The sequence below is a fragment of the Phasianus colchicus genome, chromosome 7 (genome assembly GCF_987193195.1).
Source record: "Phasianus colchicus chromosome 7, bPhaCol1.hap1.1, whole genome shotgun sequence".
In the NCBI taxonomy this organism is placed as follows: Eukaryota; Metazoa; Chordata; class Aves; order Galliformes; family Phasianidae; genus Phasianus; species Phasianus colchicus.
This window is the reverse complement of record NC_143442.1, coordinates 10,303,456-10,327,303: the sequence shown is the minus strand read 5'-3', so window position 1 is coordinate 10,327,303 and position 23,848 is coordinate 10,303,456. Positions and strand designations below refer to the sequence as shown.

Below are 23,848 nucleotides of genomic sequence, written 5' to 3'. Positions count from 1 at the left end.
GGACTTCTTAAATGTTGACTTCCTAAATTTTATGTTAACCCCTTGGACAGAATGTCAGCTGAGGTACTTAGACATGCTAGGATGGACTCATTTTCTGCTGGTTGGAGCCTGACATCAGAATGAGGATTTAATACAGTCTGCTGTGTCTTGACCAGTCAAACTGAGGAGTTTAATTGTCTTTTCTCCAAAACTTGGCTGAGCAGCTTCTAAATAACCGTTAGGTACTACTAATTGCTTTTGAGGAAGCAGAGCAATGAGTTTTCAGAACTGAATGCATTTGATTTCTTTCTCTTGTAACTGTTTTTCTTCCAATATGTGTTTTTTGCAGTGACACTGAGAGCCGAAAATTATGCAAGAAGATGAAAGTAGATCCTAATTCAAAGGAGAAAGGAGTGGAATTACTCCATTATAAGTGAGTGCTGGGCTGGGATTTGTAGATCCTAAGTGTCGATGCCCCTGTTAGGACCACTTGTTTTCCTTGCACTCCATTTTGCTGCAGCATGAGAAGTTATTTCTACTGTGCCCTCTGATATGTGAAATTGCTCGCTGTTTCTTCAGTTTGGAAGCATGTGTTGTAACAGAAGTTAAGATAAATTTATTGTGCTGTTGAAGAGAATACATGATCTGGGCTTGTGGGAGAAGTGCCCAATAGACTAAAACTACCCAATGCACAGGGCTGACGGCTGAGATTTGGATTTCTTGCTTTTTCTGTCACTTGCCTACTGGCATGTGTCTTGGACAGTTGGCTTCACTACTCTGCTTGCTCTTCTAACATGAGGTAGTACTTTGTAAAGTACTTGGAGAGAGGGAAATGGAATGAGATAGTAAGATATCTTCTTCCTGAGAATAATAGAGTGGGAGTACTGTAAAATGTAAGAGATACCAAGCAGCTGCATCTCCAAAGATAATGCCTTAGTAAATTTTATTGTTAAAGCGTCAGAGAGGAGAGACCTGGTTGCATGACATACTGTTTTGCACCCTGCCTTTATCCTCAGTTTTCCCTTTCCCTCCCCTGCTTAAACAGCTGTGGTGTAAATTCTGCTGGGTTCTGTGGCTTTGGCAGGATAATTTTACTCTGGTTAGTTAGAAGTAAGGGAGCTGTGTGATTTCCAGCAATGCTACTGTAAGTTAACACTGATACCCACTCCTTGTTCCACAGGGATGGTGCATTTCATACTGAATATAACAGAGCTGTCACGTTGAAGGTAAATTTAAATATTTGATTATTATTTGGTTAGGTATGGGGGAGAGATTTGTGGGTTAAAAACAGGTGTTGGTACTTTTTCATGCTGAAGGCATGAAAGGGAGGGTGGTTAATCTTCATAAGCAGCTGTCAGAATGACCTAAGGGCATTTGTGGATGCATGCATCTGCCAACCACGGATCCAGAAAAGCTGTGTATTAACAAGATTGAACCCGTGTTAAACAGTCATATAAATTGTGAGTTAGCTTCCAAGCTGGTTACAAATAAGGATTTTCTTATTTTCATTACCAGGTACTATTGATGGCAATATAACTGAAAGTATTAGCTGATATTGCATTTTTTGATAGAAATTTCTCTGAAGTTTTTAGGCCTTACATTTATAAACTTCCAAGAGTTGAGTGGCCTGCTCTTTGATCATGGAACTGCAGTTTCTATGGATGTGCCCAGAGTGCAAGAGGGATGAAATGACTTCCTGTTTTCTCTGAATTTTGAGACAAAGCAACAGGAAGCAGTGTTCTGTGAGCACAGTGGGAAAGATATGAAACTTGACTGACTGGGGGAATGATAGACTGAAAAGCACAGTAAGCAAGGTGAAAGTGAGCAGCCTTCCTCAGCAAATCCCCAGTGAGGTGCTGGGAGTATCCTCATGTGGGGCAAGTGGTGATTTGGCTTCCAGAAATGACTTCCACCCAGTTCTGATGGCAATTTGTTTTTCTTCTTCTTCAGCGAGCTTGGGCTCTGCACAGTCACTGAAGCTTGATGAATCAATCCAGGCTGTCAGAATTAGATTTGCATCTTTCTTCTGCCTTGTTCCAGGGTTTGGACTGGGATGGAGGAAAGTCTGTGTGAGATGCTCTGTGAACTCTATTATGTCAGAGTGGCCACTTCTAAGCATGTTTCCTCTGTTACCTTCCTTCTGCAGCCAGAGTTGTTGTGGGGTAGATGATGAAGTTTGTCTTGGAAATAAACTATGCTTGAATCATCTATTCAGCAGGATTCACATGAAGTGAGGAGAATAGGACTGTGCATCTTCGCCTCTCCTGCAGCAAAAATGCTGCTTGGATTGGATAACCCAGCCTTGTCAGCAAATGCCTCCAGGCTACTTGTGTACTTAGTGAGGAAATGCACCTGATGCTTTTTTATTATTTTTTCCTCTTGGTGGGTGGTGGGGTGAAGTAGACTGATTAGTTGCCTAGATGTGGGTGGTTTGAATACTTGTTAAAATGTCTTTCCTGCTCTCCATACAACACTGCAACCAGGAATTAGTGCTGTGACTCTTCCTTACAGATAGGATGAACTAGAATGCACCTGCGGAGCCCCAGAGAGTGTTCCAGCTGAGATGCAATCATAGCAGAACAGGAACTATGTCATTTATTCTTTTAGTTGCCATTTTGTGATAAATTTTTCCCCTTCCCTCCTGCCTTTAGGTGTTTCATTCTGGCTGGTGAGAAGAAAGCAGATCTAGAGTGACCCCATAGACACACATGGGATGTGTGAGTTTAGTTTGGACAGAAGAGGTTCTGAAGCTGCTGTCCTCCATGATCTGTACTCCTTCTTAAATTAACTGCCTCTCTGAAACCAACTGCTAATGATTTACAGATTGGGCAGCACATCAGAGCCAGGCAGTGGTCAAAGAACTCAGCTGATTGCTTATTTGTTCTGCTGCTCATGGCTATATGAATACTGTTTGTATTTCTCCTTCTGCACCACTTCTCCATGCCTTCTTGTGTTGAGGCAGTGGCACTTCTTTCTTACCTTTAGCTGCGTTTGTGAGAAGTCTCCTAGTGCACTACAAACAGCAAGCAGCAGAGGAATATCATTACACTGAGTTTCATACCCATTTTATATACAGGTGGGCAGAATGAAGAACAGACATTTAAAGAACTTGTTTCATGTCATTCAGCAAGTGTGTGGCGTTAAAACTGGGATCATCTTCCAGGCATTCTGTAGACGTTAATATTTGTATGGTGTTTTGGAGAATAGTGGACGCAGCTCTGAGGAGGAAATGCTTCATTACTGTTAAAGGATTCTTCTGAAGTAATCAGCAATTTCATAGATAGGACTGATCAGCTGATAGCGTACTTAGGCTTTTAAGAAAAGCTTTTCATTTTTTCAAGTGACTAAATCCTTACGTAATTAGAAAGGTCCTTGTGGGTTAACTCTTAGAAAAATGAGGAATGAAGGGTAGCTCAGTGCTTGTAGTGGAGAGATGTTAGTAGTCAGAACCCCCTGCTGCTGAGAGCTTGGTTAGAATCTGAGCTGTTGGAGTGTCTAATAAAGAAGATTGGTGGCAAGGGAATTAAGTTTGATCATGAAAAATTCTTAAGAATAGTTTAAAAAAAAAAAAAAGAAGAAAATTAATCTCTTTAAAGAGTTGAGAAGGCTCACAATACCAGTGGCTTGTCAATATGAAAGCAAGAACTTGTGGGGTAACAAATGCAAGAGGGATAGAGGGACACAACTCCAACTATGCTGAAGTAACCGTGGGTTGTTGTAATAGGATTTGAATTACCTGCCTGGATGTGGTTGGCCTGAAAATATTGGCTTAGCAAGAGTGAAGAAGTCAAATGATTAGTAGAGGAACAGAAAGTGGAACGGGAAATGTTACTCCACCATCTGAGTTCATTGTCTTGCATCAAATACGTAATTCTGGTGGCCACAATGAGTGACACATACCAAGGTACTGTAGAAGGGCAATAACGCTTGGTCAGAAGTATCAGTGCCTTGAATATTTGTATTGGGGGTGCTTGGGAAAAGGACAGTGGGAGGGGGATTGTGATTGATGTATGTGTAACTGTGAGTAGCTTTAGGAATGGTACAGTTACCTGCTTTTTCTCAAAAATGTTGGTGCAAGCGGTGACATTTTGAGGCAGCTGATTTCTAACAACTCTGCAGTGTTTTAAAAAAAAGTTATGGTACACATAGCCATATGTTGTGAAAGCTAAGAATTTAAGTCTTAAAATCAGTGTTAGATAGTCATAAAGTATATATCCATTGATAGCAAGCACAGAGGTACAAATACAACAGCTGGTACAGAGCCAATAAACTCAATTTCTTTTTTCCAGAAACTGAGTATGCAAGATAAAAATGGCATAGTTTTTCTGCCAGGTATCTGTAGTGAGCTGCTGTTGGATGTCTGAGGTTAGATCACTTCTTGATTTTAGCTGGTTACTTTAACCACACCATATCCTAATTGCCATACTGCCATAAGGCCAGTGTCCAGGCTATGTTTATTATTCACTGAGGCCTTTTCTGAAGGTTAAAATACAGGGAGAAGTTTATTGTTTTTCTAAAATGGAGAAAATTCTTTAAATTGGCAGAGGGAATGGATGAACCCAGTAAATTAGACCAGCTCTCAACTCTGTATCCTGTTCAAGTTTGCTCTTGTAGGACGTGTGTGTGTGTGTAATCAAGGAAAGTTTCCTTATTAGCATCTTTACTGCATTGTACTTGAAAGGAGCGAAAAGTGCGTGATGTGTTTCCATGTTTATTTTTTTCAGGTTAAAACCCATAAATGATAGCCAGCTATTGTATTATTAAAACTAGCTTGATTTTGGCAGCGTCTACTGGACAGAGCTGCATCCTGTGTTCTACTGAATTGGTGTTTGATGTTCAGAGCTGTTGCAGGAGCTCAGGCAGTGGGTAACAGCCCAGTGTGGGCTTGTTGGTGCTGTGGTATCAAAGCATGTCCTGACCCCATCACAGTAGGACAAGAGTGGAGCTGGTTCTGCAGCATGGGAGCTGCTGTGCTTTGGCCTGGACCTTGGTCAGGTCTTGAACTCAGCACCCAGGGACCTCTGTTTTTCTGCAATTAGATAGTACTGTGGTTTGTTTGTGGGGATTTTTCTTTGCTATTTAAAAGTGCACAGGAAATGCTCTTCACAGAGCGGAGTAATGAGTGTGAGGCACTGCACTGCCTGCTCATGCCAGAAGACATTACACATCTAATTTTTTCTTTCTTGGCTGAGAGGGAGAAGCTGCAAGAATTAAATCTCTTTAATCCCCCGTTCTCTAACCACATCTGTTTCTACATCATTGAACTTGGCACACAGGAATTCTTGAAACTAGCAGAGTCAATCGCACTCATTAGCTGTTTAAAATGCTGACCTCTCTCTCCTCCCCAGCAGTGTACATTTGAGGTCTATGCAGACCGAGGGCAGGCAGAACTTGATGCGGTGTTCCTAAGGTTGGAATATCTTCCTGGTTTGGTCTTCCTGCCCTCTCCTTTCTCTATATGTTATTAAGTTTTCTTACAGCATTGTTTGGGATGCTGATGCCTGTAGTTTTAGAGCTTTTTACAACTGTAACTGCGTTATAAATTACTCAAACTTCTTCTTGATAGCTCATTTCTCTGCTAATGCCACATTAAAACAAATTTATTTTACTCAAAGTGTTTGTGGTCCCAAAACAGCTACCTCACCCTTAGGTCTTCTGGGTACATTAAGTGCTTTGGTTATTGTCTAGTGACTAATATATGCTGCCTCTTACTATAAGACAAATCTCTTTAATGTTAGCTAAATGAGTAGACAGTCATTAATACAATAATGCTGTAAGCTCTGAATCCTCCCAAGTCTTGTAGTACCAGCTGAGATGCAGGAAGATGAGCTGAACTCTATTATCTGTTGATAAGCTGTTGGAATGTTTTACAAGAGCAAACCTACCAAAGACAGAAAGGTGGCAGAACTGTCTCTTGAGACTGTTTCAGTGGCATGTGTCACCGGGTGTACTATTAACCTGCTCTTGAGAAGGTGGGTTACAAACCTGAATGGCATGGAGTTGTTGTGTCCCTCGGGTCTTGTTGCTGTCACCAGATCAGCACCTTCCCCTTGGACCTTGCTTTGTTATTGACAGCAGAGTTCTTGTCTGGGAGTGGACACATGCCTACAAGTGGTGCCACAGAGAGAGAAAACAAGGTCAATCTGAGCTGTAAGTGATCATAAAAATCCAGGTATTGTGTTTTCTGTAGCACAGACATCTGAGGATAAGTGATGAAACCAACACCTTCACACATAGCTAGAAACTGCGGGCAGTGATGCTCCGCCGAAATCTGTGGAGAGCCAGCCTCTCATTGACTTTAGAGGACTGAAGTATTCCTCAGGTTCAGTCTGAAATTTGAACCAGTAGGAAGTATTTTTGTGATAAAGGGAATAAGCATGTCAGTCAAGTAGAGTGTGTACATATACTCAGCTTATCAAATATTGGAGCTACAGAATTGAAGTGCTTCACATTTCCTGCTTTTCTTGCTATGTTTCTTTGTTATAATCCTGCTTAAAAATCCATCAAGTGCACTTTCTAGTTGAATGGATCATAGAGGAGACTATTGGTAGATTATTTTCCCATTGACCAAAAGCTCAGTCTGATCTGTAAGTTTGGAATTCATTGCTTTTGCTATGTATCAGTGTGCCCTACAGCTGGTACTTTTGGAACCAAAGGTTACACAGATTCAGTTAAGGGCATGGAATGTAGCCTCTACATAGAGAAATCTTTCCTGCTAAGCCAGGGACTAGCTGTGGAAATATTGCAGATCTACTACCACTGAAAGAACTCTCTGAAGGATCCTTGAAGCTGTTCACTGTGTGTCGTCCACCTCCACACAACTTTCCCCAGTTTTGTAATGGAAATGGGCACCATTAAGTGGGTATATCATTTGTGAGGAAGTTAAGCACCAGTGCATCACTTAGTTCTGCAACAAGAGATCTTTGTTCAAATTCATTATAGCAAATGAGTGTAAAAATGGAAAAGCAGGTGTTTATTTGCATGGGATTCAATGACAGTATGGATTTGAGATTGAGTTCAGGTTCTCATTTGTTTTGCTTTAAAAGCTGTTTGTCTTGTTTCCTACAGTCTATTGTGGCCTTTCTCAAAGATCCAGAAGGTGCTCCATTGTGGGAGGAGGATCCTGAAGCCAAAGACATTGTGCACGTAGACAGTGAAAAGGTATGACAACTGAAGAGATGTTTTGTGTGTTTTGTAATTATATGGGATGTAGGGAGTATGCATGCTTGTATAAACTCTTAATGAAGCACCGTTATTTCCTTTGGAAGGAAATTCTGTAGTACACAATTGTTAAAGGGACAAAGTTTGTGGATTATGATAGAGAGAGCAAGGTCTCCTTCCTTCCTTCTTTCCTCCATAGTCTGTGTGGTCATGGTATTAGTCTGTGAACTACATAGCAAGCATCGAGTCATTATGGATGCTGTAATAGAAGAGGCATGTTTGTCTCAAAGCGTAGCAGCTTGCAAGATGCAGTTGCTGCAGGATGCAAGTAGGAGATAAAAACTTTATTCTTAAAACTGCAGGTTGTCATTAAAGCTTGCATTCTCTCATGTGCCTGAGGTCTTCTCAGGAAGTCTGGAGCATGTAGGAGCAGAATTTGGGTCTTGAGTGATTTAACCTTGAACAGTAACCATCTGCAGTGGCAGGTGGAAAAGCTGTAAATAAGATAAAACTACCTCAGTAATCTAGTGCCACCAAAGAGCTACCAATTATATTCTCTCTAATATTATCAGCTTGGTCTTCTGTATTAGTTTTCTAGTCTATTGATTTTTAAAACTTTAATTGATTGGGCACTAGCTGGTATTTTGTAAAGGGCCTTTTCAATTATCTAGCTTTCATTTTTAATATTAGAAACAGTTATTTTGACATTCTGTTTTTGTAGGAAGATTAATTTTTAATGTTCACCTTCTGTACTCTATTATAAGTCTTCCAAGGATTGTGTTCAATTTGAAAACTTGATCTGTTTTTTTCTACCATGCTGGTAGTAAAAAATCTATTCTTATGGCCTATTCTATTTCATAGTGTGGAAATGAAAACTTTGTTTATTACTGAGTCCAACTTATTGAATTAGAATATGTTTTTTTTGTTAGGTTGCAGTTTCTGAGTTGAGAATGGACCAAACAGTACAACTTTCATATTTTGACACCAAAAATGCTGGTCTTGGCTGTTTAGAAATATTTGAGTCTATAAGAAGTTCTGTCATCTCCTTTCCACTTAAAGTTGAGCAGGCAGAAGAAACTCGAGTTTTGTTTGTTTGGAAGTATGACCTCTTCATTTCCTGCAAATAAAAGAGCCTAAATTCTACTAAAGTATTGACTTTTTAAAGTTTAACAGAAGTGTATTTTTATGTAGGCCTGTACTTACTTTATTTGGTTCATTCACTAGGAATTACGAAGACTTCTGAAGAAGGAAGACAAACCCCTTCTGATGATGTTCTATGCCCCATGTAAGTAATGTAGCTCATCTTGCTGTCATCTTCACTGAGAAATGTTCAAGTCTGACTGGAAGTCTCGCTTGCGTTTCACTGACACCATTTTATACTGTCGTTATCATTGAAATCCATGTGGTGTTTGCCTGTTTGTATTCAGTTTTCTCCTCGTTGTTCATTTGCTGCAACCTAGGCTGGCAGTGTTTTTTCCCTTTATCTCAGTCTTGTGATGAGCATCTAGTTTATGTAAGTTTTTTACTTCTTGTCCTTCCTAAATATGTATGGTAGTAAACAGAAGTGTGATATGCTGAGCTCATATGTGTTAATACTACTGTCTGAGAGGGTCTAATCCTCTGGTCTATATGGAGCTGGAATTGCAGATGAATATTCCACATGCTTTTTACTTTTGCACTTTGGACTGCAGCATAAAACAAGCAGTTATACACATACAAAAGCTCTCTAGAGTAGCCCCTGGAATCAAAAGAAGCTCAGTTTGTTCTCAGTAACTGTAGGTAGTGGGAACAGTGAAGAGCAGGAATACTTCTTCTATTCCATTCAGGAGATACTCTGGATGTTTCAATTGTCACCAGCAGGATTATCTTGAATATAGGGTTCATTGGTGGAGTGGCAGAAAGGAAAGAGAAGAACTCATTGGGGTTGCTCTGTTTCTTTTGTGACATTGTCACTGCACTGCTCTGAGCTTGTCATTGCATTGGCTGCTTATTCAGCTTTTGCAGATTTACAACTGGTGACAGGTGTGTTAGAGGCTTTCCAGCTCTTTAAAACAAAATACTGCTGTGCTGGAGCTGTTGCTCAGCTGGATAGCAGGGCAGCTATGAGAAAGGCGTGAATGTGTCCCTTAAGCTGGAAAAGCCTCCCAGTGCTGTCCTGATCATGAAATTGATGCAAGGCATTGCTAGCATTTCATTAGTTCACTCTATTCTAAAATGAGTGCCCCATGGCAGCAGTATCTCGTGTTTGAGTGTATTTTCTCTGGTAATTATTGCCCGAAACGCCATCCTACCCTTTTTTAGTCTTCTCAGAGTACCGCCAAGACGGCCAGAATGGCCCAAGACTGAGCATGATGCATCAGTAAGAGGGTGTTTTTTCTTTAATTAAATTAGCAGCAGCACGAGGCCTTCACGCTCTGTAGCGCACCCGCAGCCTGCCCTGGCCGTGTCAGCAGGGGGCCACAGGCCCGCTCTGCCTGCGCGTCGCCTCCTGGCAAGCGCTCTGCTGCACGGCACCAGCACAGTTTACCTGTATCGTGAATAATTGTTTTCCACAACTGAGTCCCTGCCTTAAATGTGCCTTATCTAGCCTTTGGTTCTCTTTGAACCGTTCCCCCAGAAACCCTCCTCCTTCCAGTTTCTGGTCTTTTGAAGTAGCAAAACACCTGCTAGTCTGCAGTGCTGTAATACCTTTGCTGCTTTCTGAACTGCTGTGAAGGAAGCCTACTTGTAAGGTTTTTTCCCCCTCTGATTTCACGATTCTTAACTCCCTCATCTTTTATTTAATACATGAGACCTTCTGACTTGACTCTTATGCAGTTTTTCTTTCCTTACTCTTGCTCCACTTACTACAGGCAGAATATGTCCAGCAGTTGCATTAAAGCACTGGCTTTGGGGAGCTGGAGCTGTGGATTGCTGTCTTGTGGTGTTACTGTTCGTACCTGGCGGCAGCAAATCCAAGCTGATTGCTGAAGGGAGTTCTGCTTTTCCTTACGTGCAGGGGGTGAGCCAAGGGGGTCTTTGGCAGGAGAGGACATCGAAGTCTTTGTGTGGGAAGGCACAAGGAAGACAGCTGCCTCATTTTTTCAGCTTCATTGCAAGCTTTGTTGGAAATCCATTGTGGCAGATTCAGGAAATGGATTCTTTGATTACATGCTAGTGCGGAGGGAGATGAAAGTGACTGCAGACTTAAATGTAGTTTCTTTAATATTTCAGGAATGCTTGATCTGAGTGAAACAACTCAGAGCAAAGTCGAGCCTTTTCCTCAGAAGATATTATTACCTGCCATTTGAAGCCCATTCACTCTACTTTCGGACTTTAATATAAGTCAGACAGCACTAAATATGAAAAATTAGGTATACTTACAGGCATTCAGATTTACTTAGAGCTAACTCTGCAAAGAAGAATCCTGCAAAAGACAGTCTGCATTTGGCAACGAAAATGAGCTGTTCAAAATGTCATTGAAAACAAGACTTTAAAAATGGAGATGTTACCTAGTGGAAAAACTAGTATGTGTTCAATTAAAAAAAGCAGACAAAAGCAAGCAAACACTTTTCACTCAGAATACAAGGAAAAATAATGGATGAGAGATGAGTTTTTTGAAGTTACCCTTGAGATATGCCCGTATGGGTATATATCTGGCTTGTCAGAGTCCTGAACAGCATAGCACGAAAATACATGGTCAGGACAGGTTGCTCTGAGGTAGGTTTGGGATCATGGACACCAAGGCAGCAGAAGGAGCATGAGTGGAGGCTGGGGGAGGAGGCTGGCACGTGCCTGAACTGCGGAGGGGAGTCCAGGGAGAGGTTCCCAAGGGAGAGAGATGTGTAGCTGGAGGAAGTTTGTGGCCTGAGGCTGTTAAAGAAAGCAGAAACAGAGGATTCAGAAGATGGTGTTAATGGCTCATATCTTTTGATGCCTGTCCAGTGGTTTGGATGAAGTCGAGACTTCGGTATGCCTTAAATGAGTGGTCCTTGCCGCCAAGAAATCATTGCTTGAACCAGAACTAATTTAACAACCTCATTGGCAACTAGAGCAGAGAGATCAAAGGTGAAAGGACCACAGAAATGAACTCTTTCCTCTGATTAAAGGATGTTCTTTCCGGGCCACACTGATGAGATCCTAAACCAGGGGTTGCAAAACCTTCCTTTATGAAAGTTATTTTCAAAACCATTCTCTCTTCACCAGAGAGAAAGAGTTGACAGCTGTCCTGTGGCGGACCAAGAGTCTCTACAATAAGTGCCTGAAGTGCATGGCTGCAGCTTGCTTTGTTTCATGCTCTCTCCCCTCTCTCAGTTCCCAGTGTGCATGTGCATATTTTACTTGGCAAGGGTGAAACCTGCTGCTTACAAGGTGATTTATTGCTAATCTGCTTAGCGCTCAAGAGCGTCATCAAAAAGCTCTTAGTGTACTCCAGCTTGTCTTCCTTCCTTGCTCACTGTTTCTCTTTCTCAGCACATAAAGTTCTTGCATCTTATAAGGGCTGTTGCTTTTCCCCAGTTATCATCTCTGTTAACAGAGCCCAACTTAACTTTTAAAGTCTGTTTAATGTGTTTATGAAGTGTCTTAAATCAGTCGCAAAGACTTTTAAAACTGAGGTGAATCTGCAGTATATCCCCATCCCCCCACTGATAAAGACTAGTTCTGACTTTCCTGGTCACTAGAGTGCCCGTTCAAAATGCATGAAGCTTTTCAATTGACTTGATGAGTAAAACATCTTTCAGCCCACATTCCAGTGTGGTTTCAGCCTCAAGCCTGAAGAATATAGATGGTGTCGCTCATTCCAAAGCAAGGATGAGAAATGAGTAATGTGAAAAACTTTCATGTAACATATAGCATATAACAAGAAGCAATGTCCTTAGAAAATAATAATATAATAATTAGTGGAAAAAAGTAAAGATTTAAAAAAAAATATTATAAAAAATGGGTAGTTTAATATACTTTAAAATGTAGATCCTGTAGAAGAATCTGAATGGGGTTGTTGACATATTGCTTACATAATTTCTTTTTTTTAATCAGGGTGTGGTGTTTGTAAGAGAATGATGCCGTCTTTTCAGCAGGCAGCCACAGAGCTGAAGGGTAAATATGTAAGTGAGAAGATAAATTTTATATGAAATACGAAAGTCCTTTTAGATGCTTTTTTTTTTTTTTGAGCATTTAAAACCACAAATACTGAAGTGGGGTATTTTTAATTGGGCTGAAGCAAAACCAGAAATGAATGATGTTGTTCCAGAACCACTCAAGATTCTCTTTTTTATTTTGTTTTATTTGTATTAAAACTTTGAAGAATGAGGTGTTAACTCGCCATTTATATCTGGTGTGGCTTCTGCGGGGAAAACTGGGTTCTGACACTGTGTAGTTGATCTGCTCCTAACTGGTTAGTCTGTGGGCTTCCTCAGCTTGTTTAGGTAAGATAAGTAAATGTTTGTCATATTGGATTTGGTTAGCTTTTTGGCTTGATGTTTCATAGAGGACTCAAGGATGGATATCTTTATAGTAATAATTAATCAACTTTTTCAGTGGAGAGTCAGTGTCATGGGACGGGTATTACCCTTAGTTAGCTTGATTGTTCTCCGAGCAAGTGAGCTTAAGCATTAGTAATTAGTTTTACTATAGCTTTGTTAACAAACAATTTATATTGGGCTGAAATGAGAACAAAATTTGATCCTAAATAAAATCATGTTATAGCAATAACAATGACTTAGTTGCCTGTTTGTACTAATAAGGCATATTGAGTGCTAAGCAAGTTGAAGATCTTATGCTTTGTGCATAATTTGTGTAATACCCCTAATACTGGAGTGGTACAGCAATAGGCTTATAATAAATTCCATAGGTCAGGCTGGATCTGTCTGTTCCTACCCGTTGAACCAGTCACTGTAAGAGTTTCCAGTTTTTCTTAGGAGAGGCAGCATATGATGGAGGAAGAAATGAAGCACCACAGTGCATTGCTAGGGAGGCTCAGGTCAGCATATCTCTTAAGCACTGAGAGTGCTCACACTTCCCCACCTTTTCCCAGCTAGTTGTTTTTCAAGTGTTTCTTTAAATCCTTGCTTGCTTAGGGCTAAAAGCAGTGGGAGTTGTTCAGATTTATTTAGGATATATTTTCCAGCATGCTTCTATCCAGACAGGCAGCATTGAGATTCCCTCTCTCCTTGGAGGAGGGTGTGCTGCTTTCTGTGGAATGGTGCTCCCGTCCTGCATGGCAGGTCCATCGTGAGGTGTGGGTGGACAGGAATTAGAAGCATGAACACCTACACAGATAATGTCAGAAAGGAGGCATGCTGCAAAGCACTGTATCGTTCTGGAATTATCCTTTACCTTGTCCACATATCATTCTGTTTGTATTAAATACAGACTAGAGAATTTAAACTCCAAATCTCTTCTACTTTTTTCTTCCTCTCTCAGAAATAGTTTCTACAGATCTGGGCTAATCCTGCCCAGCTCAGAGGTGCTGCACAGGTCAGAGGTGCTTTTGGCTTTCGGGTGGTTTTAGTGCAGGGTCAGGGTTATGCCACTGCCACCAGTGTCTTTCACATGTATCTGTTCATCTAAATCTGATCTAATTAGATTTGAGTGGGATGTGTACAGAGTTTGTCACTTCTAAAATCTACTGTGCTGTACCCATCATAAATTGTCTATGCATTGCCTGAAAGCAGTGTTGACCTCCAGATCAGGCATTGCTGGAAAGTTTATGATAGGTTTGGATGGAATGAAGTTTTGGCTTTTTAATCAGACTTGTCATTAGCTGTCAGAATGTGCCAGGCTTAAAAATGATTTTTACCACTAGATAGCAGGAAAATGAAATACCGTGTTGCCTATTTCATAGGTCCTAAAAATGAAAAGGTGAACTGTATCTGTTGTTGGTTGTTACATTCTTCTGGGACTAGTCCTTTTATGTTCCAGTACTGCTGCTGAAGGGAAAGCTGAGTGGCACATTCAGTATTATGCTTAGAGTTTGCAATTTCTTTCTGCACTGGAAATGAGCAACTCCAAGTGAGATGAAGATGACTTATTATATTCTTGGCACAAAAGATTCCCATGATTTGTGGCAGGTGGGCTCTGGTGAGTGTCTGTAGCTGACGCGCTATGGCCCAAATGCAAGGAGTAACTGGTGGTCAGCAAAGAACTTCATCTGCTTAATTTCTGTTGACTTTGAGTGCACCAGAAGGCTTTACCCAGTAAAGAGATGCTTGAGTGTGTGCTTAAGTGTTTTCCTCTTGTTCTTGTCTTTTTTTTTTTTGTAAAAACTGGAGACTTTAGAAGCTCCTCCCCTTATTTTAGAAGTCAAAATCAGCTTTGGTTAATGTGTTCATCAAACTTAGCACTAGGAAGGCTTCAAGTGGTGATGTGAAGCTGAAATCTGAAGCAACCCTATTGATAGGGCTTTTAAGCAATGTGTGAATGTTGCAGGAGAACAGGAATAGTCAGAGTCCCATAAGATGTGACCAGCTATGGATTTAGATTACAGATAGCTTGTTTGGAAGCAGATGAAGTGTCGAAATATGTCAAATGTCACTGCAGAGATTAAAGGAATAAACTGATCTCCTGTTTGCTGTGGACTTTGCAAGAGGTAATAAACTTCAAGTACAGTTAGAGTCTTTCAGTCATTTGCTAAAAGCAAATTAGCTAAACATCTAAGCAGGAGAAACTTAAGTATAAAGGGAGGATCCAGAATTTGGGTAGAAAGTGTGCTCATGGCCCCTGCCAGATTTGGTGATACGTAATTATGTGATTATTGGCCAGGTAGAGCAGTAACTTTGGTCATTAAAAATGAATCCCATTGTAATGGGCTTCTGTCCAGTTATGTTTCATATGATATATGAACACCAGTATGAATCCAAGTTCTTGTGTCTTATCAGTCACCAGTCTGGTTGGGCACAGTTCAGTTGGTCCTGTTGAATTTACCTGTTGTCAAGAGGTGGCATATAGGGTAATGGAAAGGGAGAACTGATTCTTGGTATCTGAAATGAATTAAGTCAATCTGATTTTTAGAATTACAAGGAAAATTCAAAGAGACTGGACCAGCCGGAATAGATCCTATTTCTGTACTCCTCTCAGTTAACTTTCCTTTCACCTTTCTCAGGATAGGTGAGAGAAAACAGTATCTTCTTCTGACTTCCCAGCACACTCTTGGAAAAGGTTGACCTTCAAGCAGGGATTGTGTTCTGTAAGATTTATTTCATGCTGGCTCTGAGCACATTTGGTTGGTCTATTCAGTTTGCTGCATCAGGAACCTGGTATTAAATTCTGATGTGGTATTTCAGCTGGAAGGAGAAAATCCTGTTTTTGGAGGGGGATGGAGGAGGAGGAGTTTGGATTAAAACCCTGCTGCTGAAATGATTTAAGCTGTCAGTGACATTAAAACTAAGCTAATCTTGAGGTTGTATCTCAGCAACTGGCTGGCTGGAGGTTTGGCTGCAGAATAGCCTCAGTGTGAAACTCACCCACGGAAAATCAGAATTAGTACCATCCTCAGATTTGCAGGTCAAAAATCTGAACGGCAGTTGGATAGGGCACAGGAGCCCTGAGCCTGGAGATTGGGGTGGACTGCTGGGTTGGAGGGTGGGTTGGAACAGAGCCTGAAGAAAGGGAAAAGAGACTCTGTGTTTCACTGTCTGTAAAGTTGCTTTGCTTCCGTACCCACCTTCAAGTATCTGTAGACAAGGCTATTTCAACTGTCACTGTACCCTACCGGTCAGGCAGCTAATGTATTTAAAATGCCATGTGGTATTTCCAGGGCTCATGGAGGATGTTTTACTTTTACACTGAAGTAATACCTATTCTTCCCCCCCGGTCATTCATTAAGTACAGTTTTAAACTGGGATAAAGCCAGTACTTGGTCAGGTAGATCTGGACATGAGGTGAGATTGTAAAATTGTTGCTGAAGTGGAAACCAAAGAAGTGTGGTGGAACTTGTGTCCTGGTTAATGTTAGGATATGAACCAAGCTGCGTACTTGCAGAAGAGGAAGATCTAGTTAGAATTGTAGCTTAAAATACAAATACATAGGGAAAGCACAAGTAGTGAGATTGAGAGAATTTCCTTTTGGTGATTCTGTTAGTGGGTGAATAGAAGGAAATGGAGATTCTGCAAGAGAAGTGAGTAGGTGACAAGATAAATGGTGTGTGTTTTCTATGGACTAGGCTCAAATATTGCTCTGTCTTCCCTTGGTCAAAATTGGAAATACTTCATTGCCTTTATGAAGTCCCTCTAGTTTTACAGCAATATGAATTAAATCAGAATCTGCCTAGAGCTTGCTTGGTTTTGCTTCATGATGTTACTACTGCATTATAGGAATCAATATAATTGTGTTCTGTTTTTTCAGGTTCTTGCAGGAATGAACGTTTACTCTGCTGAATTTGAAAGGATAAAGGAAGAATACAATGTCCGTGGATATCCTACAATCTGCTATTTTGAGTCAGTTATATTTTGCTACTCTTTGGAAATCATACACTCAACTATAATTGCATGTTCTTATCTTCAAGGCAAGGACTAAACCTTGTTTTGTTCCTTTAATAGGAAAGGAAAGTTCCTGTTCCATTTTGAGAACTATGGTGCTACTGCGGCAGATATAGCAGAGTGGCTAAAAAAGTAAGGCACTGAACTTCATGCACTCTACCTTTTATGTACTTTTCATTATTTACAAAATGTAATGGTTTAGGATCAGCCATCTCTCCCTCATTCCCTCTGCTCAAAAGAGCAAACAAAACTACCCTGCTGAGATTGGCTAAACTAGCACAGAGAGATTGCCTAATGTTTGTTTTTCAGCTTGCATGCCTTGCATTTTACAACTGCATTTCATCTGTAATAGGAGACTGATGGACCAAAATCAATGCAAATGCACAGATCTTGTCTTCGTTAAAAACGCCAACTTAAATTTCCAGTGATCTTGGGTGCCTGAACTTAATGTCTCATAAAATGTCTGACTTCAGTTGTTTTATAAAAAATGTATGTGCCAAGTGTGCAGTTTTTGTTGCTTCTTCAGCCTTCAGATGGAGCCTTTAGAGTATCTTGCAGGAACAAGCAGCAGATCAAGGCACCCTGAATCACTAGTCATTTTCACAAAGTTTGTGTTTCCTGTTGTGACTTGAGCGATGTTGAAAGCATCTTCTTCTGCCTACAGGCAGCTATTTGCAGTTGTAAATATTCGGGGGGCTGAATGAGCATGTGGGAATAGAATTTGAGAGAGGGAGACGGAACAAGTGTGTTTATGTACGCCTTTTTCTAAATAGTTGGTATTCAGATGGTGCAAATCAGCACATCATTGAAGCTTGTGGAGCAGCTGGAGGGAGCAGAGCTCATCTAGTGATAGACAATTGCCTTTAGCAGCCAGCTCCAGCTCTCAGGTTTTGTGGAGTTATGAAGGTTCTCCCTTGTTCCTTGCAGCCAAGGAAATGCTGTTAAAATTAAGCTAGTATGAGGAAGTGGAAAATGTGAAAAATGTTGCAAGCCATCGTGATAATATAGCTTAAGAAAAGTGGCTTACAATAGACATATTTTACTGCGCTGGTGGGACTGTGCTGGGGATGTGTGAGTCATTCTGGATAGCCCAGGGTCTTCAGCAGTGGTAGGTTTGGTGGTTCAGGGTTGGGGACCCACAAATGTGGTGACAGCAGCATTCCTGTTAGCATCAGGAGGTACAATCATTGAAGGCAAGCCTTGCCCTGTGGATGATAGAGAGATTTAGGTGCAGTCTATAAGCTTCATTTAGTTCATTCAGTCTTTCAGATATAAATGACCAGGATGGCAACTCCAGCAGTGCTGAGGGGATGATGAGCCCATGGAGCAAGGATGTGACTTCATCACCTGTACTGTATTCTGCTTTTTAGTTCTGTGAGGATGTGGTTATCTCTTGGCTACCACATTTGAAACATTAGATGTTTGGGGTGGGCTTTTCCCCTGTCTGCATAATATCCAGATAATCCATATAATATGAAGTGCTTTTCTATTGGTGTTGAGACAGCAAGTGAGCACAGCAAAAGCAAAGCAGAACAGCTGCAAGCTCTTTCCAATGATAATCTTTGCTAACAAGCCACTGTGGGCTTTGGCTGATATTCCAGCAGTCCAAAGGTAAAGGCAGCTGTTTGTCCTCACTTAGCGTTCAGTGCATGCTTATTAGTTTCCCCAAAGATGATCTGAGCAATAGCCTTCTTGCCCCTGTTTTGTATAATAAATACGACTTTTAAGGAAGCTTCATTGGGAAATTATGCATACTTAAATTTTGTTAGTAGTTAATGTTGTAATTAAAACTGTATGCAGGGTAAATCTGCTACATGCATAATGCTATATTACTCTAGGGAATCCACAGTATAACTACTCAAGTGGTATGGCAAGGGCTTTAGGAAAGCCAGAGATTGTGATTAGGTAGCTGCAGAAGGCGTATCCTTTGTATTTCAGAATAGCATAATACTAAAATTCTCACCAGATACCTCGAGCTAGAATTTAATATCATTACTGTTGTCATCTGTTGATGTCACTGATGTCTTGAGCAGTCTCCTCACTTCTGAGTTAGGAATGCTGGCTCCCTTTTCTGAGAACACAACTACAGCGAATCGAGCAGAAGGCTGTATGCATAGGTATGCATCAAGACCAAACCCAGAATCTAGTATTTAGTCTCCAAACTCCCTGGCTGTCAAGTGTAGTTCTGGGTTTCCCATGCTGTGTCACTTTGGATGATTCTCAAGTGGTGACATTGGAGCATAGAGGCCGCTGCCAAGATGAAGCTGCTGACCTCAGGAAGAGGGGCTGTAGTAGGAGCTGCTGACCAGTCAAACAGGTGTGCTGAACAGCAGGAGCACAGTGCTGCCAGCGTGTCCAGGGCAAGGAAAACCAACTTGTATTCATACTGTGCATGCAGGTGCCCTTATCCATGCGTTCTCAAAAGGGAATCCAGCAGACACTGTGCCGTGTGAGATGACCTATTTTCTGTGGACACTAGTTAAACACTGCAGAAGTGAGACTGCTTTCTTCTGTCTCCCCTTTGTCTATTTTGCCCTGTAAATGTTTAGGGTTAAATGCTGAAAGCAATTGATCTGTGCTGATTTGGAGCATAGGACTGCAGAATGTAACAACAAAGGTTAGAATTGTTTAAACTGTACAAAGGATGTTTTTCATGCACTCTCAGAGCAAGAGCTCTACCAGTTTGAAGGGCTCCAGTGCCTTTTTTTTGTTGTTTTGAAGGTACTTCCTTAAGTTGAAGTGTCGTAACGCATCAGCCTGGAGGTCCTTAACCCCCCTTAATCTTCCTAATAGGCACAGGCTATTATCTTCTGGAGTTTCAGATGTTCTTATGAGGCATGGAGAGAAACCATCATACACTCTTACTCCAACACAGCATTATTAATATGAGAGATGCTATCTTGTACGTGCCGCATTTCTTTTTTAATCTCTCTCATACCGCTGCATCAGTTTGTACGGTAGTGAGGCCAGACAATTTCTTGCTGCCTTCAGTAGCTGCTTAGTTTTCTTGCTGTTTTTATGTACTTCTCTTGGGTCTTTCTTTAGCAAACTACTCAATTAAAATCAAGAACTTGTCCTCTGTATTTAATTCAATTAGCTCTTGATAACTCTTCCAGACTTCTGTCGTCCTATTTTTGGACTTCAGGCGTTTGGATGTGCCTTCTCTCAGTTTTAAATGACACTTTAGATTTTGCTTGTTGTCTCCTCCAGGCCTTGAGGTGCTTCTTACCAGCTCCTGTGTAGGCTTATTAGCATGCACAGCATTTTAAATTGGGCCATTTGAATAAACATCCTGTGCCCTGCTTTACTGATTCCTTACTGAAATAGGTCATGCCAGGCCCTGCTGAACGCAGCTTTCATGGTGCTTTGTGGCCGATGTGTCCATGTTCATCATACTCAGCCAACTCAAACCAACTCTCTTTTCAAATAAATCATGTCATGATATTTTCTGGAAGCCTTCATTTTTCTACCTGTGGATTATTTCTGTCTCTTAGAGGCTTGGCAGTGATGCTCTAGTAAACTTTGTGACATGGCCTCTTACTGATCGCAACCCTAGCTGTGCTGTGGCCATTTCTGTTACAAACTCTTGTGGATGGAAACCTACTTCTTTTTCTCTTTGAGCTGCTTGGTCACCTTTGACGTTTGTTTCTTGGTTTGTTGATCCTACAGGCAGCATCAGAGATGTGCAGTTCTGCTAGCATTGCTTAATATTCTTGGATCAGACAGATTGCTTACATCAACAGCACTTGCCATCTGAATTTGTGCATCTCTCTACTGCTTTTTTTTATCAAACTAGGCTTTCAGCCTGGTAATGAGCAAGGCAGAATAAATGAGTTATCATCTGTTTGCCACTCCTTGTTCCAGACAGATAACACAATAATACATTTTAATCAAAAATAGTAAATGTGTTTTCACGAGGAATGGGGCAACAGCCAGACCTGTACTTTGCCAAAGAATTTGGGGAATTTTGTGGGATATTTGGAACTCATTACTGTACCTGGCAAGGATATAGCTTTAATGTTCGGCTCCAAATGTTCCTGTGCTTGGTAGTACTTTATGTGAACAGTGCTTAAATAAATAAAACGTCAGTTCACACAGTTTAGTTCACATCTGCCAAATTCTCTTAATGATGTACCTTGATAATAGGAAAAAAGTAATTGTTCAATGGACTGAAAATGACTGGTCCAGAGGATCTGAGGTTCAGTTTCCAGATTTACCAGCGTGTCTTTGAGCAGTCTCCTTGGCTCCCAGCCATGAAAGATGGTTAAGCTCATGTGCGATCATAGGGGAGTCAGTGCAACATGTCACTTATCTTTTAGATTAAGCATGCAGTCTGAGTAGCTTTGCTGAATTAGACCTGTGAGGGCACTGTTGGGAGAGGACAGAAGGATGCTTCCCCAGGTCACAGGGTCGTTCAGGGTAAAACCATGATTTCCTGGGTTAATGCCCTAGTGAATGTTGCTCTTGGTTCCAGCATTGCAGCTCCTCCTTTCTCTGCTGGCCTTGGTTGTGCTGTCGGTATTCAAGGTGACTTGATTAGATTGGCTCTTTCTGCACACTGCTTTTCTCTTTCATTTGCAGTGACTCCTGTGAACTGCTAAGTGCGAGTGCTGTGAGAAAGGGAGTCTCCTGCTGAGAAGGCTGAAAGAGTAATAGAAAAACGCATCTGATTTTTATAATGTAATAACCAAGCAATCTGGTTATCTCTTCGTTCTGTCCCCTTCCATTTCTGATCTGTCCTTGTGAGATGCTTGTGGAGTTTTTCCTCTCTCCTTCAATTCTGTTTGAGTTTTGGCATTTATCACTTCTGAATGGGAGCAATTATGGAAGCTGCTCAGTAGGGTTACTGTGTCAGACCTCTGTGACCATTTGCACAAAGGTAGTTCCTTGCAGTCAGACTTGCTAAAATTCCTACTTAGCATCAGTGAGCTGCTTTTCAGCTGTGTCTGTTTGTCTTGTAGCCCGCAGGCACCTCAGCCACAGGCTCCGGAGATTCCCTGGGCAGATGAGGAAAATGTAGTTTATCACCTGACCGATGAGGACTTCGACAAGTTTATAAAAGATCATTCATCTGTCCTAGTGATGTTCCATGCACCATGTGAGTTTGCTTTTTCTATTCTGTACTCTGATCCAAATGCTTGCAAACAAAATCAATGATAATTTGTTGTGTAGGTTTCACAGAGCCATAAAATCAAAGTCCAGGCATTTCTTGTTTGTCTTGATTCTGAAGTGCACAAGGTGTGTTTGTAAGGTTGCTGATTTCAAGTTTAGGGCAGAGATGTGCTGCTGGAAGAGGTATTTTGTAGGCTGAGTGCATCATAACTCAAGAGCTTAAGTAGTTAGAACAATCATTGTTTTGTAAGTTTATTCCTATTTTTTGTATCCCTGATTTTCAGCTTGTCTTCTGTGTTTCTTGTTTTCATGGCAGAGCTCTGGTTGTTTGAGCTACTTGAGATCTGTGAGCTCGTAAGTCCTTGTTTGCAGCTGTAGTTCATTCTCTGGTAATGTAGAGGGTGATGGTAATGACGTGTTTTGCTGAAGGGTGCCAGTAAATTATGTAAGCTCAGAAAGTCTTTTGAAAACTGATGCAGAGCTGATAGTGATCTTAATGGCTGTTTTGCTGAGAATGAATTAGACTAATTTTTCTGGTGCAAAATGCAACAGGTTGTCCTAAGGTACTGCCCTCCAAGCTGTTCCAGCTATGTTGCTCTCCTGTATCTTGTATCCTCTAGGTTGATGTGGAAGATTGCATTACTCTGTTTGCTTGCTAACAATGCAACTTGTTACAATTGCATAGTTGGTTCTACCAGTTCTTTGTATCTTTAGCTGAAAGTTCAGGCTCAGATCTGCTATTTTGGATGGTACACAACTTCTGTCTCCTCTGGCTGCTGGTGCTGCCAGTTGCACTTGGGTGAGATGGTCATTTTTTTCAGGCAAAAACTGGAAGGTTAGTGCTCTGGAGGTGGGCTGCATGCTCACAGCTGAACAACTGAGAGTCTTGGCACAGAGGCTAAAATCCTGCTTCCCTTCAAGTCAGCAGGAGTTAGCACCTAAATCCTCTTTTGAAGGTCTGCTCATAGGACTCGCTTGGAAAACACAGCATAACAAATTTCCTCTGCCTGATGAAATGTCTGGCGGTTTGATCCACGGAAGCAGGTGACTGCTGTTTTGTCGCCGTGTTCATTGGATTGTTTGTAATAATGAAGGCAGGACTGGAGATTAATGCCTGGTCTGAAAACCAAAGCATAAGTAGCAGAACTGATGAGGCATGCTTTGCCTGGGGGTTCCCCTTCGTTACCCAAATCCTTCCTTCCCCCAGCTTTCTGCACACCCCGGTGTGCAAGAGACAGTGCTGGCTGCTGCTCCTCTGGGCTGGCAGAGCAGCTGCTGCCAGGCAGGAATGTAACGACTGGGCTTCCCTTCTTTCCCTCTGTGTACAAAGGATAAGGGTCCTCTTTGTTTAGCTGCAGATTTTTACGGGGATTTATTAGTATTTGAGACATTGTTGTTGTTCTGAGTTTGTAAAGTGGCAAAGGAGTTCAATAATCCATTTAGGAGGAGGCAGAGAGGAGGGAAGAAATCGAAAGTTGGTCCTGTAAACTTTATTCCTTTAGGAAGCCAGATTAAAAATAAATGAATACCTGCAGCTATGGTCTAATTTTGTAGTAAATTCAAGTTAGTTTTAAATTCAAACAGGGCTCTGCTCAGTTTTTATGTTTATTTTGTTAATATCCTCCGTAGCATATGTGTCACAGTTTTAGGGGTGTTGTGACCCATTTGGGGAGGAGGAGCACACTAAGGTGCAGCAGTACTTTGGCAAGTGCTGTATTAAATGCTGAGTGGGACTGTTGCAGTCTCCTGACAACATGTTCCAGCTGCTCAGAATTGAACTAAAGAATCTTACTTACCAGAAAACTCAATTTTAAATGAAACTTGAATATTTAGGGCATAAATAACTTATATGTTCATTGAAGTGGTGGTGGTGTGCCTACGTGCAGGATCCAACTTGTAAATGTGTAAATGGTCTGTGATTGGAACAATCCTTGTGGGCAACCTCAGCAGAGGGTGCAAGGCTTACAAGCTAATTAACAACAGATAAACATCATAAATAGTTATTAAGTGATTTAGTGTGATTAAAAGACCTTTTTGGAGCACTACTCAATTTTGTTAATGGAGTCATCTTAGGAATATTAGGAGATATTACTCTAGTAAAAAAAAAAAAAAGCAGTACAAATGGAGGATGTTGTACTTGT

The 23,848-nt window shown here is 41.2% G+C and overlaps 1 protein-coding gene across 2 annotated transcripts in view; it reads left to right on the top strand.

Annotated features, from left to right (window-relative positions):
- The window catches only part of PDIA5 (protein disulfide isomerase family A member 5), a 92,841-nt gene that overhangs the window by 24,114 nt on the left and 44,879 nt on the right, over positions 1-23,848 (top strand). For both annotated transcript variants that reach the window (XM_031590472.2, XM_090143659.1), the window contains exons 4-11: positions 329-412; positions 1,160-1,205; positions 7,048-7,140; positions 8,365-8,425; positions 12,157-12,224; positions 16,462-16,553; positions 16,656-16,727; positions 21,557-21,693. In XM_031590472.2, the coding sequence (XP_031446332.2) occupies positions 329-412; positions 1,160-1,205; positions 7,048-7,140; positions 8,365-8,425; positions 12,157-12,224; positions 16,462-16,553; positions 16,656-16,727; positions 21,557-21,693 (653 nt within the window). The remainder of the gene's footprint in view (positions 1-328; positions 413-1,159; positions 1,206-7,047; positions 7,141-8,364; positions 8,426-12,156; positions 12,225-16,461; positions 16,554-16,655; positions 16,728-21,556; positions 21,694-23,848) is intronic.